Source organism: Saccopteryx bilineata, chromosome 8 (assembly GCF_036850765.1).
Source record: "Saccopteryx bilineata isolate mSacBil1 chromosome 8, mSacBil1_pri_phased_curated, whole genome shotgun sequence".
Taxonomy (NCBI): Eukaryota; Metazoa; Chordata; class Mammalia; order Chiroptera; family Emballonuridae; genus Saccopteryx; species Saccopteryx bilineata.
In genome coordinates, this window is record NC_089497.1 from 84,224,939 (window position 1) to 84,251,045 (window position 26,107).

At 41.2% G+C, this 26,107-nt stretch overlaps 1 protein-coding gene across 5 annotated transcripts in view; it reads right to left on the bottom strand.

The window, feature by feature from the left end:
• The window catches only part of FNDC3B (fibronectin type III domain containing 3B), a 399,472-nt gene that overhangs the window by 280,797 nt on the left and 92,568 nt on the right, over nt 1-26,107 (bottom strand). For all 5 annotated transcript variants that reach the window (XM_066240652.1, XM_066240651.1, XM_066240650.1 and 2 more), the window contains exon 3: nt 9,572-9,647. In XM_066240652.1, the coding sequence (XP_066096749.1) occupies nt 9,572-9,647 (76 nt within the window). The remainder of the gene's footprint in view (nt 1-9,571; nt 9,648-26,107) is intronic.

Genomic DNA, 26,107 nt, shown 5'->3' on the forward strand with positions numbered 1-26,107 from the left:
TAAGAAAAATTCTCCATCATTTTGACATGAATTTAGACAGTTTATTAGGAAATGACTTTCCCTTGTTTTGAACAACTAGTAGATGGTAAGCAGTCACTGGATATAAAGATCACTAAGATTTGACTCCTACCCTAAAGAACCCTTTACAGTTTCTTTAAAGACCCTTCTCACATAAAAGTTTCATTTCAAGTTCTAAGTGTAAAAACAAGAGTAAAATATACAGAAAGAAGGAAACAAAAAGTAAAAGACTGTGATATGTCAAATAAAATGTGACAGGCAATTGAGGTAACAGGACATTGAAAGCACTCTAAGCAGTGGTACCTCCAGAAATAACATTTTAATCATTGTTTTACAAGCCTGAAAAGCAAAAGGCCATGGGAACTCAATTTCCACTGCATAATTTTTAAATGTATTACTTTAGAAGTATTAAGACTAAAATGTGAAGACATCTAAAAAAAAATAAAAATCCTAACCAATATCCTAAGTTCACACTGGCTTTCCTGAAATGCTTTAAAAGAACAGGTAACAGCCCTGGCCGGTTGGCTCAGCGATAGAGCGTCGGCCTGGCGTGCGGGGGACCCGGGTTGGATTCCCGGCCAGGGCACACAGGAGAAGCACCCATTTGCTTCTCCACCCCCCCCCTCTTTCCTCTCTGTCTCTCTCTTCCCCTCCCGCAGCCAAGGCTCCATTGGAGCAAAGATGGCCCGGGCGCTGGGGATGGCTCCTTGGCCTCTGCCCCAGGCGCTAGAGTGGCTCTGGTTGCAACAGAGCGACGCCCCTGGTGGGCATGCCGGGTGGATCCCGGTCGGGCACATGCGGAAGTCTGTCTGTCTCTCCCCGTTTCCAGCTTCAGAAAAATACAAAAAAAAAAAAAATGCAACAACAACAACAAAAAGAACAGGTAACAAAAATAAAGGGGTTAAACACGTAGCCATAATGGCTGGGAGTCTATTAATGGTCTTACTTACTGGGCCCTTACAGTGACTCTGACACTGTTTGTTCTAAGTGCTTTCTATACAATATGTCATTTAATCCTCAAAGCAGTCCTTCAAAGTCTATGCCGTTATTCTAATTATATAGATAAGGAAACCGAGATGTAGGGAAGTTAAATAAGTAATTTTACAACACACAACTAATATGCAGGGAGTTACTAAGCCAGGCAACCTCACTCCAAAATGTATAAGGATCTTAACAACATGCCTTATCCCCTTCAGTACTGCCTAAGAGCAGAATGCATTAAATAGAGATTACAAGTATGGAATTTAACTGAAGGAAAGAAAGCACACCCAAAGGGACTCCTTTGTAGGCCTGTCTAATATGGCTGCTCAGGCCTGATGTCAGAGTTTGTCTCTTATCCAAAAGAAAAGCAACAAATAAAGCTTCAACTATAAGAAAACTTACTTTAAATACATGGAACAGTGGGTCTGTTTTATCCACAAAGATTTCTGAATATATACATTCCCATAAGCCTTCACCTGAAATGTTTGAACTGTTGCCATCACCATTAATCCCATGACAGCAAACCTATTATAAACAGGCAACGAAATGGAGGCTAGCACCCTCAACTCATTTCCATGAGTGGGATAGTCAACTCATTGCCCGGAAGTCAGCGGTTCTCAACCTGTGGGTCGCGACCCCAGCGGGGGTCAAACGACCAAAACACAGGGGTCGCCTAAAGCCATTGGAAAATATGTATTTATTATACAATACATTTTTAAATAAAATATGTATTTCCGATGGCTTTAGGCAACCCCTGTGTTTTGGTCATTCAACCCCCACCGGGGTTGTGAACCACAGGTTGAGAACTGCTGCCGTAAGTGATCATGACAGCTCTTTAGAATAAAAATCACCAGCAACACTGTGTACCTTACTAGATGATGATGATGATGGTACTTATGATGGAATATCTAACAACCTTATTGGACAAATGTTAGCAACTATTCCCATTTTATGAAAGGGCACAGGCTAAAAGGTTAATTTAAGCATTAGTTACCAAACCAAGGGATTCACACTTTACTATTAAAATGTAACCTTTATAACTTCTAACAAATCAAATCACCAAAACTTTACTTGGAGGGAAAAAAAAAAACAACAAAGAAATTCTGACAATATAATATAGGGTGAAGTTTTTGTCCTAATTATGTACATAAATGTAAGAATAGATATAAACCATCAAGGTAACTGGGAAGGGCAGAGGAGAAAAGCAGCAAGAAGCAGACCCACCGGGTAGCTCCCTAGAGAGGCCCTTCATACCTCTGGGAAGCAACCCAGTCTGGCACGAATGTACCCCAGTCTCATGGCATTGCTCAGTCTCATCAGGACAGCTGCTCATCTGATCACAGACTTTCCTCCTACCCCTCCATAAACTAGACGTTCTGCCTGTATCTATTAATATGTATTACCAAGCCCTATGGAGACCACCTAGCTGATAAACAGCCAGTTACCCAGCAGCAAGCAGTGTTTGAAAGGGGCCCTATCAGTTCAGAATACAGAATGCCTGTTGGTAACAAAGGGCTGTGCATGTCTATGTATGAAAGAAAAGCCAAATCATAGTGTCCAAAATAAAGCTCCAAACATTTCAAAGATCAGATAGACTCCAAAATGCTGAAAATGGAGTTGCATCAATATCACACAGACACAGGTAGAAAGCCTGATTCATCCTGAAGCAGCTAATACGTAAGAGCTCTAGAATGAGCTGGCAGGTTGGTGGAATAGCTCAGGCTCTCCGAGGAGCTCAGACTCTCTCAGCCTAGAACCTCCCTGGGGGACTGTGAACTAGCTCCACCAAATAAAGCTTTGAATCAACCAGAAAAAGATAAGCGGGACACTGGGGACAGCCAGGGAAAAGATCTGGTATTTTTGATTCTAAAGTATTTTTAAAGTAAGGACAAACTTTTCACAATCCCATTTCAGGTTAGCAATCCCTCATGAACCCCCTCTAAATGCAAAAGAAATGGGTTTTCAAGGCAGTTTATATAGAAAAAAAAGCTCTCAAAATCCTAATCTTATAATAGGAAACAATATTTCTACTAATAATAGAGACACTCTACAAATAATTAGTCAAATAACAATCAATTACATATTCAAAGTGATGAATGTTTACAAAGACTAGGAAGGATTTAAGGTATTTATACTACATTAATTTCACTTTCAAAACACCCAAATAAATAAATAAATAAATAAATAAATAAATAAATTTTTTTTTTTTTTTTTTTTTTACAGAGACAGAGTGAGAGGGATAGACAGGGACAGACAGGAACGGAGGGATGAGAAACATCAATCATTAGTTTTTCATTGCACATTGCGACACCTTAGTTGTTCATTGATTGCTTTCTTATGTGCCTTGACCACAGGCCTTCGGCAAACTGAGTGACCCCTTGCTTGAGCCAGCGAGCTTGGGTCCAAGCTGGTGAGCTTTGCTCAAACCAGATGAGCCCGCGCTCAAGCTGGTGACCTCGGGGTCTCGAACCTGGGTCCTTCCGCATCCCAGTCCGACGCTCTAATCACTGTGCCACCACCTGGTCAGGTCCCAAATATTTTTGATGAAAATGTTAGCCAAGGCAAGGGTTCAATTAACCTCAGAAGGCAGACTTCATTTGCAGTAGATCCTCTTCCTTGGTTTTAAGCCAGTAAAACAGAAATTTCTCATTTATATGCAGAGTCTACTGTAAAGGAATAGACCATATAGAATCTTTGCTTGTGAAATCATAACTGACCTCAGCTTGTAAACTCTAGCTATGACACTACTCATGTCATTTCTCCATAGACAAAGTAAGAGACCAGGAGAGTTATCCTAGAAATTGTCATATAATTCTTAGAAAGAATGACAGGTTTTAAAGTGCCAAACAAGACTAATAAATGCACTTACAGTACAAAATGAAAAGAAAAAAAAGGACACATTAAGGTCCCTGTGGCAGTCTGGATGCTGAATCTTACGGGGGGCAAGGGAGGTACAAGACAAACAAGGAAATTCAGAATGTGGAGCTGCTCTCAATGGTGTCATTCAGAGCCCCTGAGCAGAGCATGCTGTTCATCAATGAGATGTTCCCCCACTCCCTGGGCCAGGGAGAGAATCAGAGGTAGAGCTGGAAAAGGCTTAAGGAGAATATGCAGGAGAGGGGCAAGTTTCACGCTGTGATACCGTCTAAGCTATACAGCTGCCTCAGAGTAGGGCTCCCCTGAGGTCCCCCCTATGCATTGTGCTGTTGTTTCAAGGCCTCAGCCCACTTAACACAAGTCAGCTGAAAAATCTGTCTTTGTAAAAGATGTCTTAAATTATTGTGGGAAAAAGTTAGTTAACATCTTTAAATAGTATTCTCTATTAGAATAAAGGTGATTCCCAAACATCTTACTTAAATGTTTTAGCTTATAGAATCACTGTGCCATTCATCTATTTTATTCAGGCTCACAAATTGTATATAATGGTCTTAAAACACAAATAAAAATTGCAGCATTACTATAGGGTCAATATCAAAGTTATTTTGACTCTAAACTTGTTTCTCTATAGAAACAGACTAGCTTCAATTATCAATGTATTTGAATTTGAAAGTTCTTGTACAGAGATTTTTGGGACCACTAAGAGCATTAAGCTAAACATCTTTAAGTTCCCAGAACAATAATAAAAAATAAAATTTAAAAGAAAAACCATACACTTGATGTAATGCCAGAGCCAGTTGAGGATCTAGTCAGTAATTACCATCAGGTGGCATGCCGGTGGGGTGGGGGGTGAAGATCCTGTTTTCTGTCACAATTGCGTTCACAGTCTAATTCAAGGGCAAAGGAAAGGTCTGCACACAGAGCCACACTGTTGTATACACTGCTATCTCCACCTGCTCCCCCAGGAATGCAGGGAAAGTTCAGAATGAAATGTAGTGGCCGGAGGGGCTCCTAGAGGAGACAGACGAGAGCCTTAAAGGAAGTGTGGTGTTTGTTCTGGCTGAAGGACTTGACAGGGAGCAGAGGAATCGCCCAGATAAAAAGATGGCATGTGTAGGCAGGAAGGAAGGCTCTGCTGCCAGCACCTCAGCCCAGACAAGGGTATGAAAATAATGGGAGACCTGCAGCTGCCACTGCTAATTCCTGACTTTAAGCAAAAGCAAGAATTCATATTGATTGCTAAGACTCTTTTGCCCCCCATAACAATTAGTTCTTTATACACTTCCATCTGGCCTAGGAAAGAAAAATCTTTTGTCTAGGATGCCATAGGTAGAGCGCAGCCTCCAAGTGAGAAACTAGGACCTTTTGTGGCCCCTTCCAGACCTCTGACTCATGTTTCATGGAAAATATTGAGAAATACTCAATTAGAAATGAATCTGCTTTCACAGCATACTGAATGTTTCCTGTGTTTTTCTTCCTTCATTATCACCAGGACATTCTCATGAAAACAAAATCTTGTTTTTTCCCCAGAGTAATCATATTTTTTTATATTGATTTACTTTGAATTTCCAAACTGCATTTTCATGGCATCACAATGAGCTCTACAGTCTTCTAGTGATGCCATAAATGTCTTAGAGAAAAAAATTATTAGGGTAACAAATTCAACTACAAGCAAAGGGGGTTAACCTTCTATAGTGTAATTTCTAAGTTTCCAGAAAGGCCAGGCAACCAAGTCCACTCCCTACTCCTAATCTCCACATCAATGCCTAACTTGCAGGCTCGTGTTGAAATAACAAAGTTCTTAAACTGAAAGTTTCAACCATGGCGTCAGCAATAGGTATGACTTCAAAATTTCCAGGAAGGCCACCACCAACAACCATTCCCCATCTGCTGGCTGGTGTTAAAAGGACATAAATAGAGCTCAGCTCTCTTTAATTCTGGGTAAAATACAAATGCTTGTACCAGGAGTTTCCATTACAATGACTCAATTTCAAATCTTTTCCTAACAGGTTTTTTAAAGGCAGGCAGGAAAAGACTGCCTCCCACTGCACTAGTCCTCTCCCACTGTACCCTTTATCTTCCAGCAGCTGGAAGCCCCACCTGGAAGTTCAGCCTGCCCCAACTCTGAGGCAGGAATAATTTAAGGAGTTCTAAATCAATACTCCCTGCCTCACACCGCCTGCTCTTTCTCTGTTAACATCCCATCTCCACCATCCACGTCAGCTCTGCAAACCACCTCTATCTCCTCCTGGCGATCAGTACTCATCCTGGTATCCAGCCCAGAACCCTGTTACTCTAGGAACAGGAACCTGCCTTGTTCTCGTCACACGCCCAAGGGGAATGGAGCCATACTGTTCAAGTTCATGCTTCCATGCACAGGGTATTAAGGATCTCAAAATCTGGAGTCAGACATGCAGAGAAGAAAATCTGACAGCCTCCTTCCAGCTACATGACTTTGGTGTGTGAATTAACCTCTGCAGGCCTCAGCTTCCTCAAGTGTAGGACTTATCAAACCCATTAAATATGAGTGAAAACAGAACAATGGCATTAAGAGTTGAATACATATTAACAATGATAGAGATTTTAACCACAGTGAAAGGATAATAACTTGTGTTGGAATTTGTCAATGGACTGTCTATTCCCACATTCTGCGTTGATATGCTCAACCCACCTGGAGTCAAGCATATGGGAGTTAGGCAAATAAAGGCTTTGGGAGGAGGAGGACCTGGGTGGGGAGGAGGGAGTGACTGCCTGTTATGCATTAGCAGCAGTCGATGGGTCTGGTCTCAAAGTTCCCTCCAGATTCTGCAGTTCATCCTGTTGCCTCAATGCCTCCCAAGCCCTAGCAAATCACGTGATTCCAGGTCCTAGTCCCTCTCATCCTGTCTTTTGTCATTTCAATTAATTGGCCCAGGCACCAAGAAGATAACCGTAGTATCTGGGTATTCAGAAGAGAACAAAGAATAGGAAGGCTGGGGAAGCCAAAGATAAATGGCTACACAATTCCGCTTTAGTCAAAGGCATTTTTTAAAGCACTGGAAGGAGTGTTAGTGTCACTTATCTCCAAGTATCATCATGAATAAATACAAAGCTCCTATTGTGAACAGAGCAACATACTTGCAACATTCCCTGCAGAGTACACCAGTTACCCACATGGACTCAGGAAAAAGTGGGGGAGAGGCTAACTAGATGAATTCTCTCTCTCTCTCTCTCTCTCTCCTCTCAAACACCAAAAAGTAAAAGTAGGTGGCATGAAAGTGTGAATTTTACAAATGTTGATCTATTCAGCAGTTTGCTTTTATTGACTGTATTATACATGCTCCGTTGTAGAGGGACACGGTCTACCTGCCAATTCATGAGGCTCCAATGATACCACGCCCAAAGTCTCAACTGCCTTCTTACTGAACTCAAAACATCAGCTTCATTCTAACACGTGAAACGACTTTTCATCCAGTTTCTCTGGTGTGACTTTTTTAAAGATACTGAGTGGATTCTGAGTTTTATTTGTTGATACCAACTTATTAAAGTACAGTGAGACAAAAGATTCTATATTCCATACTATTTTAAAATATTCATTCCCTCTTTTGTTTGACCTGAAGTTTCTTTATATGATTTATCAACAAAAAATAGATTTGGTTTTTAAATATTTAGAATACCACTGGTGAATTTCAGGGCACAATGGTCAGAGAAACGCAATTATGGTACTGAAAATCAGTAACAAAATGGTTAAGTCATTTCAAATGAACTACAATTAAAATTCATTAGGCTTGAATCATTGAAAATACATTCAATTCTCAAAAAAAATTATTCCTAAATTTGTATTCATATACATACAAAAACAAGAAGTAAACTTACAAAACAGCATGCTCTATTATGCAAAGCAAGAGAAAAATCAATTTTTCCCCGTGCAGCTCATTACAGAAAACCAAACGAAGGGGTATTTCCCCTCGTTTGTTAATTACATACTGTTAAGCATGTGTAAGTAATAAAAATAAGCCCTATGGTCAGATTCCAGTCCGATCAATAAGCTAGTATTGAACTCAATTACATGTCAATTTACCATAAGCCCAATCACTGCCAAAAACAGCCTTCACTAACAAGTGCTCTCCAACACAGCAGTGTTTACAGGTTAATCCAGATCCGGACTGAAGTTCCTATACAGAACTCCATAAGGATAGAGTACCTAAGTCATTTCTTTCCAAAGTGAACTACAGAGAAGAGGCACTGGTATTATACGAACTAGAAAATAACTGAGATGCCCTACCAGCCATCCACATTTAAAGAACTACACCCAAGGAGCCTCCCTACACCTACAACTTATTTAGAAGACAAGATTCTGGACTCTGAGCCGATGCTATAACTGAATGAACTTTGAAAATCTGTGTGTGTGGGGGGGGGGGCGCGGTATTCTACATTTGAGAAGGACATGTATTGTATTACTCAGGGAAGAGGGTGGACTGTGGTGGGCAGCTTTCTAAGATGGCTCCCAAAGATTCCTGCCTGTAGATACACCCTGTGGAATCCCGTCTTGGGTCAGCTGGACCTAGTACTCCCTCTTGCCCTCTAGCTGCTGCTAAGACGAAGCCAGCTGCAATAATGCAAGGGTCCTCCCCCTAGAGAGGCTACTTAGCAAGAAACTGAGGCAAGCTTCCTCCCAACAGCCTGCAAAAAACTAAAACCTAGGCCCTGGCCAGTTGGCTCAGTGGTAGAGCGTCGGCCTGGCGTGCAGGAATCCCAGGTTCGATTCTCGGCCAGGGCACACAGGAGAAGTGCCCGTCTGCTTCTCCACCCCTTCCCCTCTCCCTCCTCTTTGTCTCTCTCTTCCCCTTCCGCAGCCAGGGCTCCATTGGAGTAAAGGTGGCTCGCCCAGGCGCAGGGGGTGGCTCTTTGGCCTCTGCCTCAGGCGCTAGAATGGCTCTGGATGCAACAGAGCAACGCCCCGGATGGGCAGAGCATCGCCCCCTGGTGGGCGTGCCGGGTGGATCCCGGTAGGGCACACGCGGGAGTCTGTCTGACTGCCTCCCCGTTTCCAACTTCAGAAAAATACAAAAAGAAAAAAAAAAAACTAAAACCTGCCAACAACCCCTTGAGCAAGTCTGAAAACTAACAGACCCTCAGACATGCCTTATAATGATGGCAGCTCAAGCCCACACCTGGATTTTAACATTCTGACCCAGATTCCTGACCCAGAGAAACTGTAAGGTAATAAATACTGTTTTAAGCCACCAACTTGGAAATAATCTGTTAATATCTATCTGTTAATAACTAACATAATTAATCTAGATTTCACCTCTAACAGCATCATTTGGATAGCATCACAATATATATTTAAAACCTTTATATAATTTGAAAAAGTATTTGCTGTTCTCAATTGGAATTTTAGGGTCTTTAAAAATCTCTGCATTTTTCAGGTCTCTCAAATTCCATAATATATGAAGCTTCTGCAAGCTTTCCTAAGTTATTAATTCACTTAAAGGTCAATAAAATACTAAATTAAAAGTATTTAACTTATGTATCACAAGCCTATATTAGCATTAAGGAGTCCCTATTTGACAGAAAGAAAAAGCAAGCAAAAAAAAAAATCCAAGATAATTTTACTTGTAGAAAACCACAGGTAGTCATGGAGAAACACTTCACTTTCTTAAAATAATAAAGGAAAACTCCTCTGATTAAAAGGCTTCAAAACAAGTCTTACCTTGAATGCACTGAAGAGTTCCATCCTCTGCTCTTATTGTGAAAGTCTCACCTGGATTAACTTGAACGAGAATAACCTGCCAAAATAACACATTAATTCCAATTTAATACTAGAACATATGGGATTTCTCTTCAATAGTTTTATTACCTAAATTTATGTACTGGACAGAAATTATGGGGCACAGAATCTTGTATAAACACAAAACTTAGGACATTTTTTAGACTTGGTTCAAATGTGCAGAGGTAAGTACACGTATTTGAATTTAGCTAAGAGAATTCTTCTTCTTTCACACAATTCCGTTTGTTCTTTCACTAATTTAGAAACAACAGTTAAAAAAGAAAAAGACCAGAAACCATACTTATAAAAGAAAATTACACAGAGAAATGAAGATCTGACCTAACACTGTTGCATATTGTTCCAATGTGTCTATTACTGACAAGGATTATATGATTCTATTGTGTAACAGAAAGCAATTTATTTAAAAAGTGTTTAGAAAAAGTATCTGTGTATAGAATTTAGAAATAATAATTAACAGTACAAAATAAAAAATAATATTACAAATAGGCCCAACCAAACACTCAGATGTTTAAATCTATTACCTAAATGTCAAGTGTTTTAGTCATATGAACATAATTATTTAATATTAGAAGACAACTTCCAACATACTGGACTATGCATGGCAATGCAAACTATGTTCTTTCAAGAGCCTCAGAGGTTTAGTTCTAATTTAATTTAGTTTCTTTAGATAAAAAGAGAAAAAAAAGACCCTGCTGGTGGCTCAGTGGACAGAGCGACAGCCCGGCGTGTGGATGTTCCAGGTTCGATTCCCAGTCAGGGCACACAGGAGAAGCTCCCAACTGCTTCTCTCCCCTTACTCATCCTCTCCTCACCCTCTTCCCTTCCTGTAGCCAGTGGCTCGATTGGTTCAAGTGTGAGCCCAGGGGCTGAGGACGGCTCGGTGAGTCTGAGCGCATCAGCATCAGGAACTGAGGATAGATCGGTACTCAAGCATCGGCCCCAGACAGGGCTGCTGGGTGGATCCCAGTCAGGGTGTATGTGGGAGTCTATCTCTCCTTAAAAAAAAAAAAAAAGGAGGAAGAGAGAGAGAAAAAAACCACAAATGTATATGTAAATACAAATTAAAAGATGTAATCCAAGTTTAAAAACGGCAGTTAAAAATCATCATGGCCTGACCAGGCGGTGGCACAGTGGACAGAGCGTCAAACTGGGAAGTTGAGGACCCCGGTTTGAAACCCCCAGATCGCCAGGTTGAACGCGGGTTCATCTGGTTTGGGCAAGGGGTCACTCAGTCTGCTGTAGCACCCCCCCCCAAGTCAAAGCACATACGAGAAAGCAATCAGTGAACAACTAAGTAGCCGCAACAAAGAACTGACGCTTCTCATCTCTCTCCCTTCCTGCCTGTCTGTCCCTGTCTCAGTCACACACACAAAAAAGATATCATGTGTAAAGTTGACACTAATAAGATAATTGCCATATATTTCTAGAAATTAGAAAGATGTCATATCATAGCTCTTGCAGCAAGCTTTGTTCCTCACCGTCTTGAAAGCGTCAGCTAACTTCCTGTTCCCTGTGTGCGACACTCTTCCTGTGCACCTTCATCTCTGCCACTACCCACCTTAGTCTTTCCTCAACCAGCTAACACCCACTCATCCTTGTGAGCCTCAGAAAAGGCATTTGACTTAGGAAATGCCAGATCCCCAACAATGTTCTTTAAAAACCCAAAAACATCCCCACTTCTCCCTAGAATTTACAACTGCAATTAATTAATTGTTCTTTTCTTTCATTTTTCATTTTAGGCTCTAAAAGCACAAAATCTGGCACAGAATAGCTTAAAACTGTGCCTGATATAGAATATGTACTCAATAACTATTTTCACTGAATGAATGAAAGCTGTAAAACAAGGAAAAAGATCTTAATTATTTTAACTTAGAGATTAAGCTTTCTTTACATGCAATTTAAAAGGTCTTTATTTACTGTATGTAACATAATTTATTTGTTTCTATATTTATTGGATCAAAAGCATTTCATCTTTAAAAACTAAGCCTTTACTATCCATGTATTTTCCTTCTTCTAAAATTTCACCATAGAAGAAACTTCCGGAACTGGAATAAACAGCGTCACTCAGCAAAAAGTAGTCCACATTTCTCATTATCTTGAATTATAACAGTTATTTCAAGGCAATCTATTTTTCCTGTACCATAGCTGTGTCAATAATCTTTTAATCTTAAGTATTCAAAACTCTCACCAATGTAAACACATTGTGCCACTTTAAAAACTCAAAAGGAAATCCCTTGATGTCTATAGAATAATTAAAACATTTCCATTGCTTTCCTGAAACTGAGCTTTAAGTCATTCCTCAGTGTGTCGATGGTGTTATATTGAGTGGGACATTTGAAACAATATCAACACAATAAATTAAAAATAAAAAAATTTTGTTAAAAAGAAAGTCATTCTTAACATGAAAACAGTTTTAACTTTATTTTTATATAAACACTGAAAATAACATGACTACAATGGAATGAAATGATACTCCAATAAAGAAAATTATCCATGTTTTTTTGAAAGTCCACAGAGCATTTGAACACCCCAGTAATAGAGCAGAAACCATCTGCTTTGCGTTTATACCTCTAGTAATAGACCTATAATGTATGCCTGTAGAATCAATTAATTGGGGGGGGGGGAATCACTGGACACTAAGATTATGTTCCAGATATTCTTTGACAATCCCAAATTCATGTACTCTTCTCCCATACTCATTATTGGCAGATGAGTCCTGAATACTGGTTCTAAAAGTACAATTCACTATATTATAGCAAGTCCCAGACAAGAAAAGCAATTGCTGAATTGGGGTATGTTCCAGATTCTGTCACATTATCTGCTTATCACACAGCATAAAAGGTGTCTATAAAGGTTCTTTAGCTGTCACGACACCAGGCCACACTCAAAGAATGGCCCAGAGGCATCCAGCCACCAAGATTCATTTATGCCTTCCTTTCTGTTTCTGCTGAGGCCAATTCCAGACCCGCATCCCCCTTCTTCAGGGAGAAAGATGATAGGTAAAGGGCTTCCCAGCATCCTACTAAAATACCTCCCTTCAAATATTTGATTCCTGTTAAGTTTCCCTGCTGCTGGGTTGCTATGGCAACCAGATTATAATCTACCAAGTTACCTCAGAAACGAGGCAAATCTTCTGTGTCCCAATATCAATTGTTTTTAGTAACAGCCAGTCATTATTTGAGCACACCATATTCACCTTGGCACTGAGATCATTTTTCCCCTCAGAAGTTAGAAGTGGGGAGGCAGTCAGACAATTGCTGCATGCACCTGACCGAGATCCACCCGGCATGCCCACAAGGGGGCGATGCTCTGCACATCTGGTGCGCTGCTCCCTTGTGGCCGGAGCCATTCTAGCACCTGAGGTGGAGGCCATGGAGCCATCCTCAGCGCCCAGGCCAACTTTGCTCCAATGGAGCCTTGGCTGCGGGAGGGGAAGGGAGAGACAGAGAGGAAGGAGGGGGGGAGGGGTGGAGAAGCAGATGGGCGCTTCTCGGTGTGCCCTGGCCGGGAATCGAACCCCAGACTTCCACACACCAGGCCGACGCTCTTCCACTGAGACAATCAGCCAGGGCCGAGGTCTTTTAAATGAAAGCATTTTGCTCTATTGAAGCAGACTGACCTCCTTGCTGTTTTCACTGTCAATAAAGGAGAGATAAAAATAAAAATTTGACACACACCAGCCAAATGATCTGTCCCTGACAACAGACATGAATGAGAAGGCAGCAGAAGGCCTTGCATCACGAAGCCTTAAGGAGTATGAGTCACATCCTGGCAGGCTCCCTGGCAAGTAACCTTCTGTGTCATACAAGTCAGTCAGTCTCAGTCTCAGTCTTCTTCTCTCTCTCTCTCTCTCTCTCTCTCTCGCCACTTTTCTTCCTCCCTCCCTCCTCCTTTCCCTAGCAGCAAAGCAGACATAACTGTTACAAGTTCTTTTAAATACAGAATGTGAAACATAACATCACTGTCCAAACCTCATCATTTTTTTGTCCACTCATTATGCATTTCCCACTTTTCCAAAGTCAGCATTAAAACAAAATTCATGCTGCATTCTGTGTCTTGTCAGAGGAGAAAAAAAGGACAAAGATTTTAACCACTGATAGACGTTTGCCCCACAGATGTTAAAACAGAACCATGCTAACCAAATTATAAGAACATACTTCAGGCTGCTCTTACTGCATCAGAACTGTCTCAAATCCATGAAGACTGCATGAACCAAGCAGCCCCGAGTAACCAAGGGCAGTTATCAAGGTTTAATGAAAAATTAGTAGTCATTCTTCCAAAATCTGAAGAAAAAATAAAATAAGAGGTAAGATCAATAGAATTGAGCAAAAGGCTAAACACAGCATCCTTGGAAAGCTTTACCTAGCAAGAAAACTGAAACAGGAATAACAGAGTTTTCCTTAAAAGCAAATCGAACCTGAGCAGTGGTGGTGCAGTGGATATAAAGTCAACCCTGAACACTGAGGATCCAGTTTAAAGCCGCAAGGTCACCAGCTTGAGCACAGCTCATCAGATTGAGTGTGGGCTTACCAGCTTGAGCCCAAAGGTCTCTGGCTTAAAGACCAAGGTTGCTGGCTTCAGCCCACTTCCTCTGGTTAAGGTACATATAAGAATCAATCAATGGACAACTAAAGTGAAGCAACTATGAGTTGATTCTTCTCACTCTCCTCCCTCTCTCTCTTCCCCTTCCTATCCCTGGCTCTCTCTTAAGCACTCTCTCTTAAAAAAACAATTTGAAGGTAAATAAGTCTAAATCTAACCGTTTCTTACTCAATAGAAGAGAAAAGGGGAAACTACTTGTGCAATTTAAATTTGGGGTGATTGACTTACTATCATAATAGTAACTTGCACTTTTATTTTAGATTTTATTTATTTTTAGAGGGGGGAGGAGAGAGAAAGGGGGAGGAGCAGGAAGCATCAACTCCCATATGTGCCTTGACCAGGCAAACCCAGGGTTTTGAACCAGCAACCTCAGCATTCCAGGTCGACACTCTATCCCCTGTGCCACCACAGGTCAGGCGTGACTTGTACTTTTAGAAATCAACATGCAGGGCTCATCTGACAATTATGAGTGTAGAAGAAGAGTATATGAACTGGGGAATGTCAAAGCCTTTGTCAAGTCCTTGAGTTTCCTTGGAATCCTCAGAAGCAACAATGAACTAACAACTCAATTGTCAGTCACTAGATGACACTTCTCATGGCCCCAAAATAGCCATAAGATAAATAAAAGACTTCTCAGAAAACTGAATCTTAAGTTTCTATGTTGCCCCCTAAAGTCACCTGTCATTAACAAAAACAAAACAAAATAAAAAACAAAACCAACAAAAAAACAGTAATGGATTAGAAGTTAACCAAAGGTAAAAAAAAAAAAAAATCAGATGAACCAAGGGAGACCTTTTTTTACATCACTGTCTGCTGAAAATATATACATTCAACAGTTCAATAATTGAATTTAATGAAATAAGTGATCTCAAAAGAATTACTTCATCTCAGACTTAACACAGCAAATATTAACGGGTTAGAAATATTAACAGGTCATGCATTCCTCTAGGCACAGAACACCAAGTTCTGCCCACCCCAAGCTGATAACTGAAACTTGCATGGGATGCGAGTGGGGACATCGTTTAAACAAAAATTAAACATTTACAGAAAGTGGTAAGGGCTATAAAAAATACAATGGCAACTTGTAAAAACTGAACATTTCTATTCCCTCTAATTGTATACTGCCTACAATAAAGAGATTCTATTACAAAAAGAGCTGCTGTTTGCTAAGAATAAAAATATAGCATTAACTTAAATGGAAAAAATGCAAAATGTAATATAGATGACCAAAACTAGGTTAAAAGCCTCTTTTAAGAGAACCACAAATGCCAGAGTCTAAAGTTTCAACTACAGGACTTTCAAGATAAAAACCAAGAATATAAAAGACCAAAATTCCAAGTAAGCTTAAGTGTAGTTTTTCTCTGGCTAAGAGTAACAGCTATCAAATATCCTTGACCATTTGAAACACCATTACATATAAATCTTTTTTTTTTCACATTTTATTAAACACACTTTTCAGAGTTGTTGAGTACCAAAAATATAACGCTTCTTCCTTTAGTTAAAAATTTTATTCACTGAGTATAAAATTTGGTTCTTGTTATCACCATTTCAGGGTGAATCCTTGTCAAAAATGTCCATCAAGTAAGGTATAAGCCCTTTCTAACCCTCGATTCCATCCATACACATCCATGTTCCCAAGCTGGGCTCTGTCCACACTGAGAAAGATCAGCAGCTCAGGCCACTTTTTACCTACTCCACCCTCCCCTGAATGTGCTTTGCACCCTGGATCTAGGATGTCTCCCTCCATTTAGATATAGCTACCTGAAGTCTGGTTTTGATTGGCCGAGACACAGCAACATAATCCACGCTGACGTGTTAATTAATGTCACACAACATGCAAAGTTGTGCATTGAACCTAAACAGACAATTCTACTGTAAGAATCTCAAGGCCAGTGAAGAAACATATTTAACTGTCTATATTCCAGTATTCTACTATTTTTAAGACCCATTTCAATATTGGGCACCTTATTCATTTAACATTGTTCTACCCCCTAAGACATAATCAAGAAATAATGTGTCCATGAAGAATGTTGTCATCCTCATTAACAGAAAATCAGTTCCCATTTCTTTGTTGTTAAATATTCTAGAACTGCTGTAATTACTGTGCTTTACTGGTTACTCAAAATTAACATGACTATTGCCTACTATTTTGCGCCCAATAACATAAAATCAGAAATGAACACGAATATACAGTGTGTCCATAAAGTCATGGCGCACTTTTGACCGGTCACAGGAAAGCAACAAAAGACAAAAGAAATGTGAAATCTGCACCAAATAAAAGAAAAATTCTCCCAGTTTCATACCTATTCAATGCAGTTCGATGTGGGCTCACGCACAGATTTTTTTAGGGCTCCTTAGGTAGCTATCCTGTATAGCCTCTACAGACTCGTCACTGACTGATGGCCTACCAGAACGGGGTTTCTCCACCAAACTGCCAGTTTCCTTCAACTGCTTATCTCACCGAGTAATGTTATCCTATGTGGTGGTGCTTTGTTATAAACGCGCCGACATTCACGTTGCACTTTGGTCACGGATTCGAATTTAGCGAGCCACAGAACACACTGAACTTTCCTCTGTACCGTCCACATCTCGACTAGCATGGCTGTGGGCAGCTCCTCTTTATACACGGTGTTACATCATCATCTGCGCATGCGCACATGCTGCCACATCATCCTACAGAAACTGGGAGGGTGTTCCTTTTATTTGATGTAGATTTCACATTTCTATTGTCTTTTGTTGCTTTCCTGTGACCAGTTAAAAGTGCACCATGACTTTATGGACACACTGTATATGTAATATTCTAGGGCAGGGGTTCTCAACCTGTGGGTCGCGACCCCGGCGGGGGTCGAACGACCAAAACACAGGGGTCGCCTAAAGCCATCGGAAAATACATATTTCCGATGGCTTTAGCCGCTGAGAAGCCACGCTACCGTCTGCAGCAGCGCTATTCAGCTTGAACACATCGTTGTGGACGTGCATTCCAAACTGAATGCCTGCGGTCATGCGCAGGCCTGACTGCATCACCCGACCAGGGCCTAAGGGGCAGGGGAGGGGGGGGACGCTCCACAGTCCATAGCAGCGCATTACGTGTGTCTGGCGCTTGCTGACGTCATCAGTGGGCGGGTGCAGCAAGCACCGGAGGACAGAAGCCTAGGACAGCCTGCTGGTGTAAAAAAGGTTAATAATGTAAAAACAGTGCACACACCATACACACAATACTGTGTAAGTGTAAGGTGCTTTGTTTGTAATCATTACACAGTACACAAAGCAGCTTACACTTACACAAAGCACCATACATTTACACAGTGTGAACTACATCGGTCTTATACTATAAGAGACCACTATAAGATGTAGTTCACGCCCTGGCCGGTTGGCTCAGCGGTAGAGCGTCGGCCTGGCGTGCGGGGGACCCGGGTTGGATTCCCGGCCAGGGCACACAGGAGAAGCGCCCATTTGCTTCTCCACCCCTCCGCCGCGCTTTCCTCTCTGTCTCTCTCTTCCCCTCCTGCAGCCAAGGCTCCATTGGAGCAAAGATGGCCCGGGCGCTGGGCATGGCTCTGTGGCCTCTGCCTCAGGCGCTAGAGTGGCTCTGGTCGCAATATGGCGACGCCCAGGATGGGCAGAGCACCCCCCCCTGGGGGGCAGAGCACCGCCCCTGGTGGGCGTGCCGGGTGGATCCCGGTCGGGCGCATGCAGGAGTCTGTCTGACTGTCTCTCCCTGTTTCCAGCTTCAGAAAAATGAAGAAAAAAAAAAAAAAAAAGATGTAGTTCACGCTGTTCCCCAATGTATAATTATCTCCCATATCTCCCACTATTTCCCATATTCTGAATGAGGAAACTGCTGAAATCAGCGGTTTCCAGCATTGAATCCGCCTCCTATTGATTTCATTGGGAGTGCGGTGGATTTTGTGGAAGAGAGCTCCTGTGAATCTCAGGTAACCACACAATCCACCGCAGTCTCCTCTTGATTTCAATAAGAGGCGGAGAAATGACAGTTTCCGACACATTTCTTCCTCTCCTATTCAAGTCAATGGGAGGCCGCAGCAGATTCCGCTCAAATATAGAGCATGTTGCTTAATTTTTTCCACACTAGAACTTCTCCTAGAGCAGAAAAATTCCAAAGGTGGAATCCGCCACCCCCAATAGACTTCTATAGGAGGCAGATCTTTTACACTGCAGAATCCGCACAGCAGATTCCTCAGTGTGAGGCCTCTTTCAGTCTATAGACTTCTATAGGAGGCAGATCTTTTACACTGCAGAATCCGCACAGCAGATTCCTCAGTGTGAGGCCTCTTTCAGTCTATTGGGGGTGGCGGATTCCACCTTTGGAATTTTTCTGCTTGATTTGAGAATTTGATTTGAGAGTACATAATGCATATCAGGTATTTACATTCCGAATCATAACTGTAGCAAAATTGCAGTTATGAAGTAGCCACCAAAATTATTTTTTGGTTTGGGGTCACCACAACATGAGGAACTGTATTGCGGGGTCATGGCATTAGCAAGGTTGAGAACCACTGTTCTAGGGTTTTGGAAGAATTTTACAGAAGAGAAAGATTCCTTCTCATGCTACTGCAGGGTGTATTATCCCTTATTTAGGCCTTGCCTTTGCATTGATTATTAAGCTTATTTAAATCAATACTTAATGCAATTATTGAACCCTTGCTTATTCAACAAAGATTTGCTGAGTAGTCACTGTGTACCAAGCACTTTATTAAGCACTGACAATACCAAGATGAGAAAGATAAAATCCTACCTCATGGGTGTGGTGGTGCAAGAGTACAAAATACAATTAACTGAAATAAAAATATAATTATTTGCCATTCAGTGATAATGGAAACTGAAGAAACCATGGCCATGAAGAAATCGGGAAAAGTTACAGTTGAGAGTAAAATTTAAAGGAGTGGGAGACTACAATTGAATAAGCAAAAGAACAATTACACAATTAAATACATGGAAGCCTGAATGATATGTGTTTAGAATTCAGATGTGCTAGAATTTCAATTTAATCTAATTACCAATTCATTCTTGAATTAATCATTTAAAAGTCAACTAAGATACCCAAGACACACAGTGAGAAGAGTAAATCAGGAAGCTCACATCCCAATAAAATTAATTCAAAAAAATAAAATAAAAAAGAAAGATTACACTTGACTCCCAGCTCTGATCTGGTATTTTCTCACTGGAGAAAAGATACTATCTCTCTGGCCGGATAGCTCTGTCAGAGCATTGTCCCAAAGTGCAGAGGTTGCTCATTCCCTTCCTCTCTCTAAATTCAGTGAGATAAAATTTTTAAAAAGAGATAATATCTATCTCATATGCATGCTTAAGAAACAGAGAAAACCCTGTACATTCCTGGTACAAGACCTTATACATAATATGTGCTCAATGAATTACTTTTATTAATATTTCCTTTTCTCTAAATTTCTACCAGTGGCAAATGTCTCAGTTAATAAAAATGTGGCTTCTTATTATAAATAAAAAATTTTACTGAATCTTTCATGTTTCATGTTCTCAATAAGATCTAAAACCAGCCAATTCTCACTTCTGACCAGAAGTTTGGAAAACATTCTGGCTTTCCTTAAAAGTCTACCTCCCCACCTCTCAGCTTCCATGGATCCTGGCAACAGTGACACTGGAATCCATTCACAAAAGTTCTGAAATCTAAGCCTTTTACACATGTACAAAATGGTTTGAATTACTTGGAAATGCTCTAATTAAGATGATCATAATGAAAGTCAGCAATAAAAAGTAATCAAATAACACCACAGTGTGTGGAAATTCCCTATTAAGTGCTCAGAACTCCAGGAGAGGACCCTCTCTGACCCACAAGCCGCCTTCTCAAAGCACACAGGAAGAATTAAACTTGGCCAGAGTCTCTAAGGGGCATCAGGCATTTGCCTTTTCAAACACTTAAGAAACTAGTTTGAGAGGTTACGTACCATACAACCCAGGAAAACAGAATTATACAGCTGTATACTTAAGACCATTAAAAAGTTTAAAGACAATGTCCAGATTTGGGGTTTCAAGGCAAAGAGATTAAAAACACTCTTCAAAAATGTAATGCTTTAAAATTTTCCTTTCCAGATTTTAGTCCTAGAGCTTTGTAAGCAACTGTTGGAAAGCTCGGCGCGTTTACAGTCTGTCTTGGAAGAATGACATCCCTGAGTGCACACATGCCGATTTGTACAAATGAAGAGATTATTCCAATTCTTCCCTCATTCTGCACCAAGTCCAAATTCACGGCTGACGCTAGTCTCTGCAGACAACGAGGAAAAATGTGACAAAGATTTTCCAGCCAGCCCCTCCCTGCCTCGCATGCCCTCGGCACATACAGGCACACAGCCGATTCTAAGCACGTCTCTAATTCAGGGCCCGTTTATGCACCATGACATCAGCGCAGTATAATGAGCCAAGTTTAAACTCCATCTGGGACAAATAACGTTCAGGCACACTGTGACTTCTTTTGTTTATATACACTGACTAAGTATGTCCTGGTGGTAAATGAACTAACTCCTAAGATTGATTTCTTGAGGCCTCCAAAACAATATTCTGCACCACTAAAGCAACTCCCTGCCTCCAGTTCTCTTTCCAAAGCTATGTGTAAGTGATTTTTAACAGAACATTTAATTCTGAAACATGTAATTAACATCTTTCAGGAGAGTCAAAGTCCAAGCTGACCTCCACAGATCTAAGGGGGCTGGGGCTGGGGAAGTGGGGCTAGGGAGGAAGAACTGGACAGGCCAGCAAAAGGGTGCATGCAGTATCGCAGCTCCTAGTCCAAATCCTGGGTGACACAATTCTGTATCCCTGAGAACAGAATACCCAGGTGAGACATTTAAGAAATGCTCACACAGCAAAGTGGCCATTTTCTTTCTTTCTTGAAGGATCAACTTAGATATTTTTTTATTATTCTGGCATTATTTAAAAGAAATAATTATAAATTCAGAATGAAAAACAAACCATTTAATAGGTTCAAGTCTTACAACAAGTTTCTAGATTTCTTAAACACAAAAACTGTGCCTCGGGGTGATGTAATTTTTGAATGAAAATGAAAGGTGGGGTCTGGAAGGAAGAGAAGGCAGAAAAAAAGGTGAGTTTCCCAAGGAGGAGGACTGCCTGCTACCCTCGTCTGGTCACCACGACCCCAGCAGCTGCTGACCCCAAAGGGAACTGCTTCCCTGCTGCTAATCTCAGGGCAAGAACCATTCCCCAAGGGAAGAAAGCCAGCCGCTCCATGACCTGGGCCTCAGATGACTTCACTCCTACTCCTCCTCCAAACTCAGCCGGTGCCTCAAGGCCTCAGCCGGCCCCAGGACTGCTCAGTCTGCAATTCTCAAAAGCTCCCGAGTCAGACTCACAGCCCACTCCCAGAGTCAGTACGAAGGTCCCTTAACAAACAGGAGTACTACTCTTCTCTGTGAACTGTACCATTTACTACTGTGAGAACCCGGGCCCCGTCTCTCCAGACTGTTTACCTAAACAGGACAACAGAGATACACGCTAACCCAAGCACCTCCGCCCTCCTGGAAGATAGGACAAAAGTGGATACAAATCCCAGGGCTGTCACTTGCCAGCTGCAGGTATTTAACCTTGCTGGCTGCTGGCTCCACCTGTACAAATTATCACCACCTTGTTGCGTTGTGATCACTGGATGAAATGATGTATATAAGTGCTTTGCACCATTACTAGTACCTCATTTGCCCTCAAATTGTTACTCTTAATTCCCTCCACCATAAAGAAAACTAAGAAATCAAAATATCAAATAAAAACCATTCTTTCCAACAATTGAACGTATTACCCACAAATAACCACTCTATTAAATGTTGAGACTAAAAGCCTGCTGGTAATCAGCAAGTTTACAAAGTAACACTTATGTTTGAGGTAAATGCCAAAAATTTATTTAGATACTTGGAATTCTTTCAATGTAAAAAATCTAAATTTTAATACATCTTTTACACTGTCAAGGCACTGACATCTCTGCAAGGGTTGATATTACAGAACCTGTCTCCCACACTTCCTGCTCGGTTTCAGGATAATGATTTGAGAACGGATTGCTGCCTCCCTCCAAAGAAGAGCACACAGCTGGTGTGAGGCTGGTCTTCAGGGTGCGCAATGGAGGCTCTTCAAAGTCCCCAGGCAGCTTCCAAGCAGCGCCGCACGTGGACACGCAGTCAGTCAAGAGGAAAGCTCTCAGTGCCTGACCACGAGTACACCACTTTAGAAGAGAAAAGGGAAGACTCTCAGAAGGCAACTGATGGGAACACCCATCTATGAAAGGATAATATCCTCTGTCGCCCAACTCTACCCTCAATTGATTCCCTAAATCTTTCACAAAAAATATTACTCACAGATACAGTACATGCAAGTCTAAGGTCTGATTTCCCATTTCATCTGTTAGAAGAAAAAAATGGCCTGACCAGGCGGTGGCGCAGTGGATAGCGCGTCGGACTGGGATGCAGAGGACCCAGGTTCGAGACCCCGAGGTCGCCAGCTTGAGCGCGGACTCATCTGGTTTGAGCAAAAACTCACCAGCTTGGACCCAAGGTCGCTGGCTCAAGCAAGGGGTTACTCTGTCTGCTGAAGGCCCACAGTCAAGGCACAGATGAGAAAGCAATCAATGAACAACTAAGGTGTCACAATGCGCAATGAAAAACTAATGATTGATGCTTCTCATGTCTCCGTTCCTGTCTATCCTTGTCTATCCCTCTCTCTGTCTCTGTAAAAAAAAAAAAAGAAAGAAAAAAATGGTCACCATCCCTTTCTAATTCATATTATATTCATATTTTATGTACTTTTATTTTCCGTCATAACTAAAATCACCAAGTAAGTTATAAAGAAACAGACATTCTATATAGATACTTTATAATGGCCTTTTTGCCACAGTGATGAGAATTAAAATAGGTCTTAAGCAGACCTATTTTCTGTCAGCACAAAACTAAAATTAAACTGGTCAAATCAGAAAAAAATGTGTAACTCCGGTCAAGTTAGCTACCAAACAACATCACTAACAGAGCATACTCTAGTGCAGGGGTCCCCAAACTTTTTACACAGGGGGCCAGTTCACTGTCCCTCAGACCGTTGGAGGGCCGGACTATAAAAAAAACTATGAACAAATCCCTATGCACATATGCACACTGCACATATCTTATTTTAAAGTAAAAAAACAAAACAGGAACAAATACAATATTTAAAATAAAGAACAAGTAAATTTAAATCAACAAACTGACCAGTATTTCAACGGGAACTATAGGCCTGCTTTTGGCTAATGAGATGGTCAATGTTCGGTTCCATATTGTCACTGCTAGCCGTAACAAGTGATAATGTCGTGCTTCCAGAGCCGTGACGCATGCGTCCAATGTCACCGGAAGTAGTACTGTACATGAGTGACGCCACGCTTTGCGGTGCCACCACATACAGTACTCCAGGAACACGGGATGTAGATGTATGCTGTGCTCCTCTCACTGACCACCAATGAAAGAGGTGCCCCTTCCGGAAGTGCGGCGGGGCCAGATAAATGGCCTCAGGGGGCTGCATGCAGCCCGCGGGGCCGTAGTTTGGGGACCCCTGCTCCAGTGTGTCATGGCTTCTCCCATAAACTAGAATAACAACTCTGCGTTCCACTCTGAAGACCAAAGAAACTTCTTCTGAGAAAGTAACATGCTTCACTGATGACTTCTGGAACATTTTGAACAAATCTCCTAAAAATTAAAATCCATGCAACATAACTGGATAACAGTACAATCCATTTCATTTCATTCAAAATCTAAACTCTGATCACTAAAATTGAGTGCCATTTTTGAAAATCACAGGACTGAAACCCTAAAAGACAGCTTGTCTTGTATAAATATACTTCCTAGTCAACCTGCCCACACACTAGATCTCCAGCTCTCTGCTATCCCCACTTCACTGCTCAATTATCTGCAAAGCAGAAACCCTTTGCAAAGTAATGTTCTAAATGTAGACCATCTATTTTATCCAAATGCACATCTACTGTACTCAAGGGGCAAAGGATGGGCATAAAGAGTGGGTCCGGGGGAGGCAGGGTCAAATTAATTATTCCAGTTAGTGACTGTGCTAAACACACCTGCTGCCCATAAAACACACTCCCTCTCAGCAGCGATCTGTTCTGGTGATGGTTGCTGTTAAGGAACAAGGCCCAGGGCTGAGCAGCAGCTCCAAGGCAGGCAGGCACACTCAAGGGCCACACGAATTCTATTTCCTCTGGAGGCCCACCACAGTGCAGCTTCCATGTATTTTAACAGTAGAGCTGGCCAAAAAATTAATAAGAGGTACCTAATTCTGGCCAGTCCCCATTTTTGTGAGGAAACTAATCTAAGCAACGCTAAACCCCAAATCACCCAGGTACAATAACGTGGTGCTTCAACAATCGCCTCCTTAGCAGGCTGTTTAATTTTTGCAACTGCATCTGGAACTTAAGAGATTAATTTATTACTAATTTTATGCAGTTTGTTCACTATTGCCAGATTTGGAGTATAGCATATATCATTTATATATAGTCATAGTTTTAAGTCAATCACGTCGACAAAAAAGAGCAGAGTTTGCCTACATGAAAACAATTATGTACAAGCATATGTCTTAACACATTGTGTGTGAAGTGCCCCGACTTCTCTCCCTCATGTGTGTATATGTGTGTTTCTTTACTGCCTGTGAGATAAATTAATACTTCAATGGATGTCACATTTCACATCACATTCACCATGACAAATACACATTTTCCAAAAAAAATAATAGAAATTAGAGGTTGGAACTCAACCAAATCTAATTTTATTCAAAAAGAAAGTTAATATAGAAATGATTTAAACAAAAATGCCTCATCTAGGTAATACTAGGAAAAGATTACTTTAAATAAATCTATTTCAGTAAGTACTTTGAAGACTTGATTCTTGGAAACTGCAAAAAAGATTATAAACACAAGTATTTGCATCTCTGCCCTTGGAACGCTGATACCTTGCATCTGAGTTTAACGTCCCCTAACTAGTCTGTAAACTGTAAAACCAAGGCGCCTGGCTTATTTTTCTGTCCTTCCTAAGCTTTGGTGAGTTGTTCAATGTGGCACTGTTTAGGGGCTCAAATACTGTTCACTGAAAAGCAGTGGCCAAACAAAACAACGCATGGGTCCTAACCTGTAAGACATAACTGACACCCATCTACAAAACCATGTGGACCGAAGTCCACACTAGTTCATTTTACAAGTCATAAAGAAAGTAAATAACGAAGAGACTTAAAATCACTTCATCAGTGTGATACACAATGAGTGTGCCAGAAAAGAATCTTAAAATAGTTCTGTTTTATGTAAAACATGATACATGAGCACAAGATACAATTTCAAAGGTAAAAAAGTTAACAATTTCCAGGTTCCAAATTCAGATGACCACGGAGGCCAGGCAAGTTGGGAAGCTGAGTGAAGAGCACAGTGGGACTGAGGCTGACGCGCCCCAGGGACAGTGAGCAGCTGCTGCCTCTTGCCAGTCAAATGTTCCCAAGCGCAAAGACTGGCCCAGTGTTATCAGATCTTCTGGGTTTTCCAGACAAACAGAAAGGTCCAGAACTGTATGTAAATTTTTAAATATTGGCACCTAATTTTTGTTGTTGTTAACTATAAAGGTTTTTTTTAATGCCTGTATGATGAATGCAACGTGGAGACAGTTTTCTAGCCCTGGTCCAGATGAATTAAATCTGTTCATTTTGTTCATCCTTCACCTACTCTGAAGGATGTACTGAATGCTACCTCAGATGCCAGGCAAAGTAGGAACAAGAGACACAGTCTATTCTCCCAGTTTGCAGCGTAGCCAAACAGTGCACCAAGTCAAAAACAATCAGAATGTTAAAATC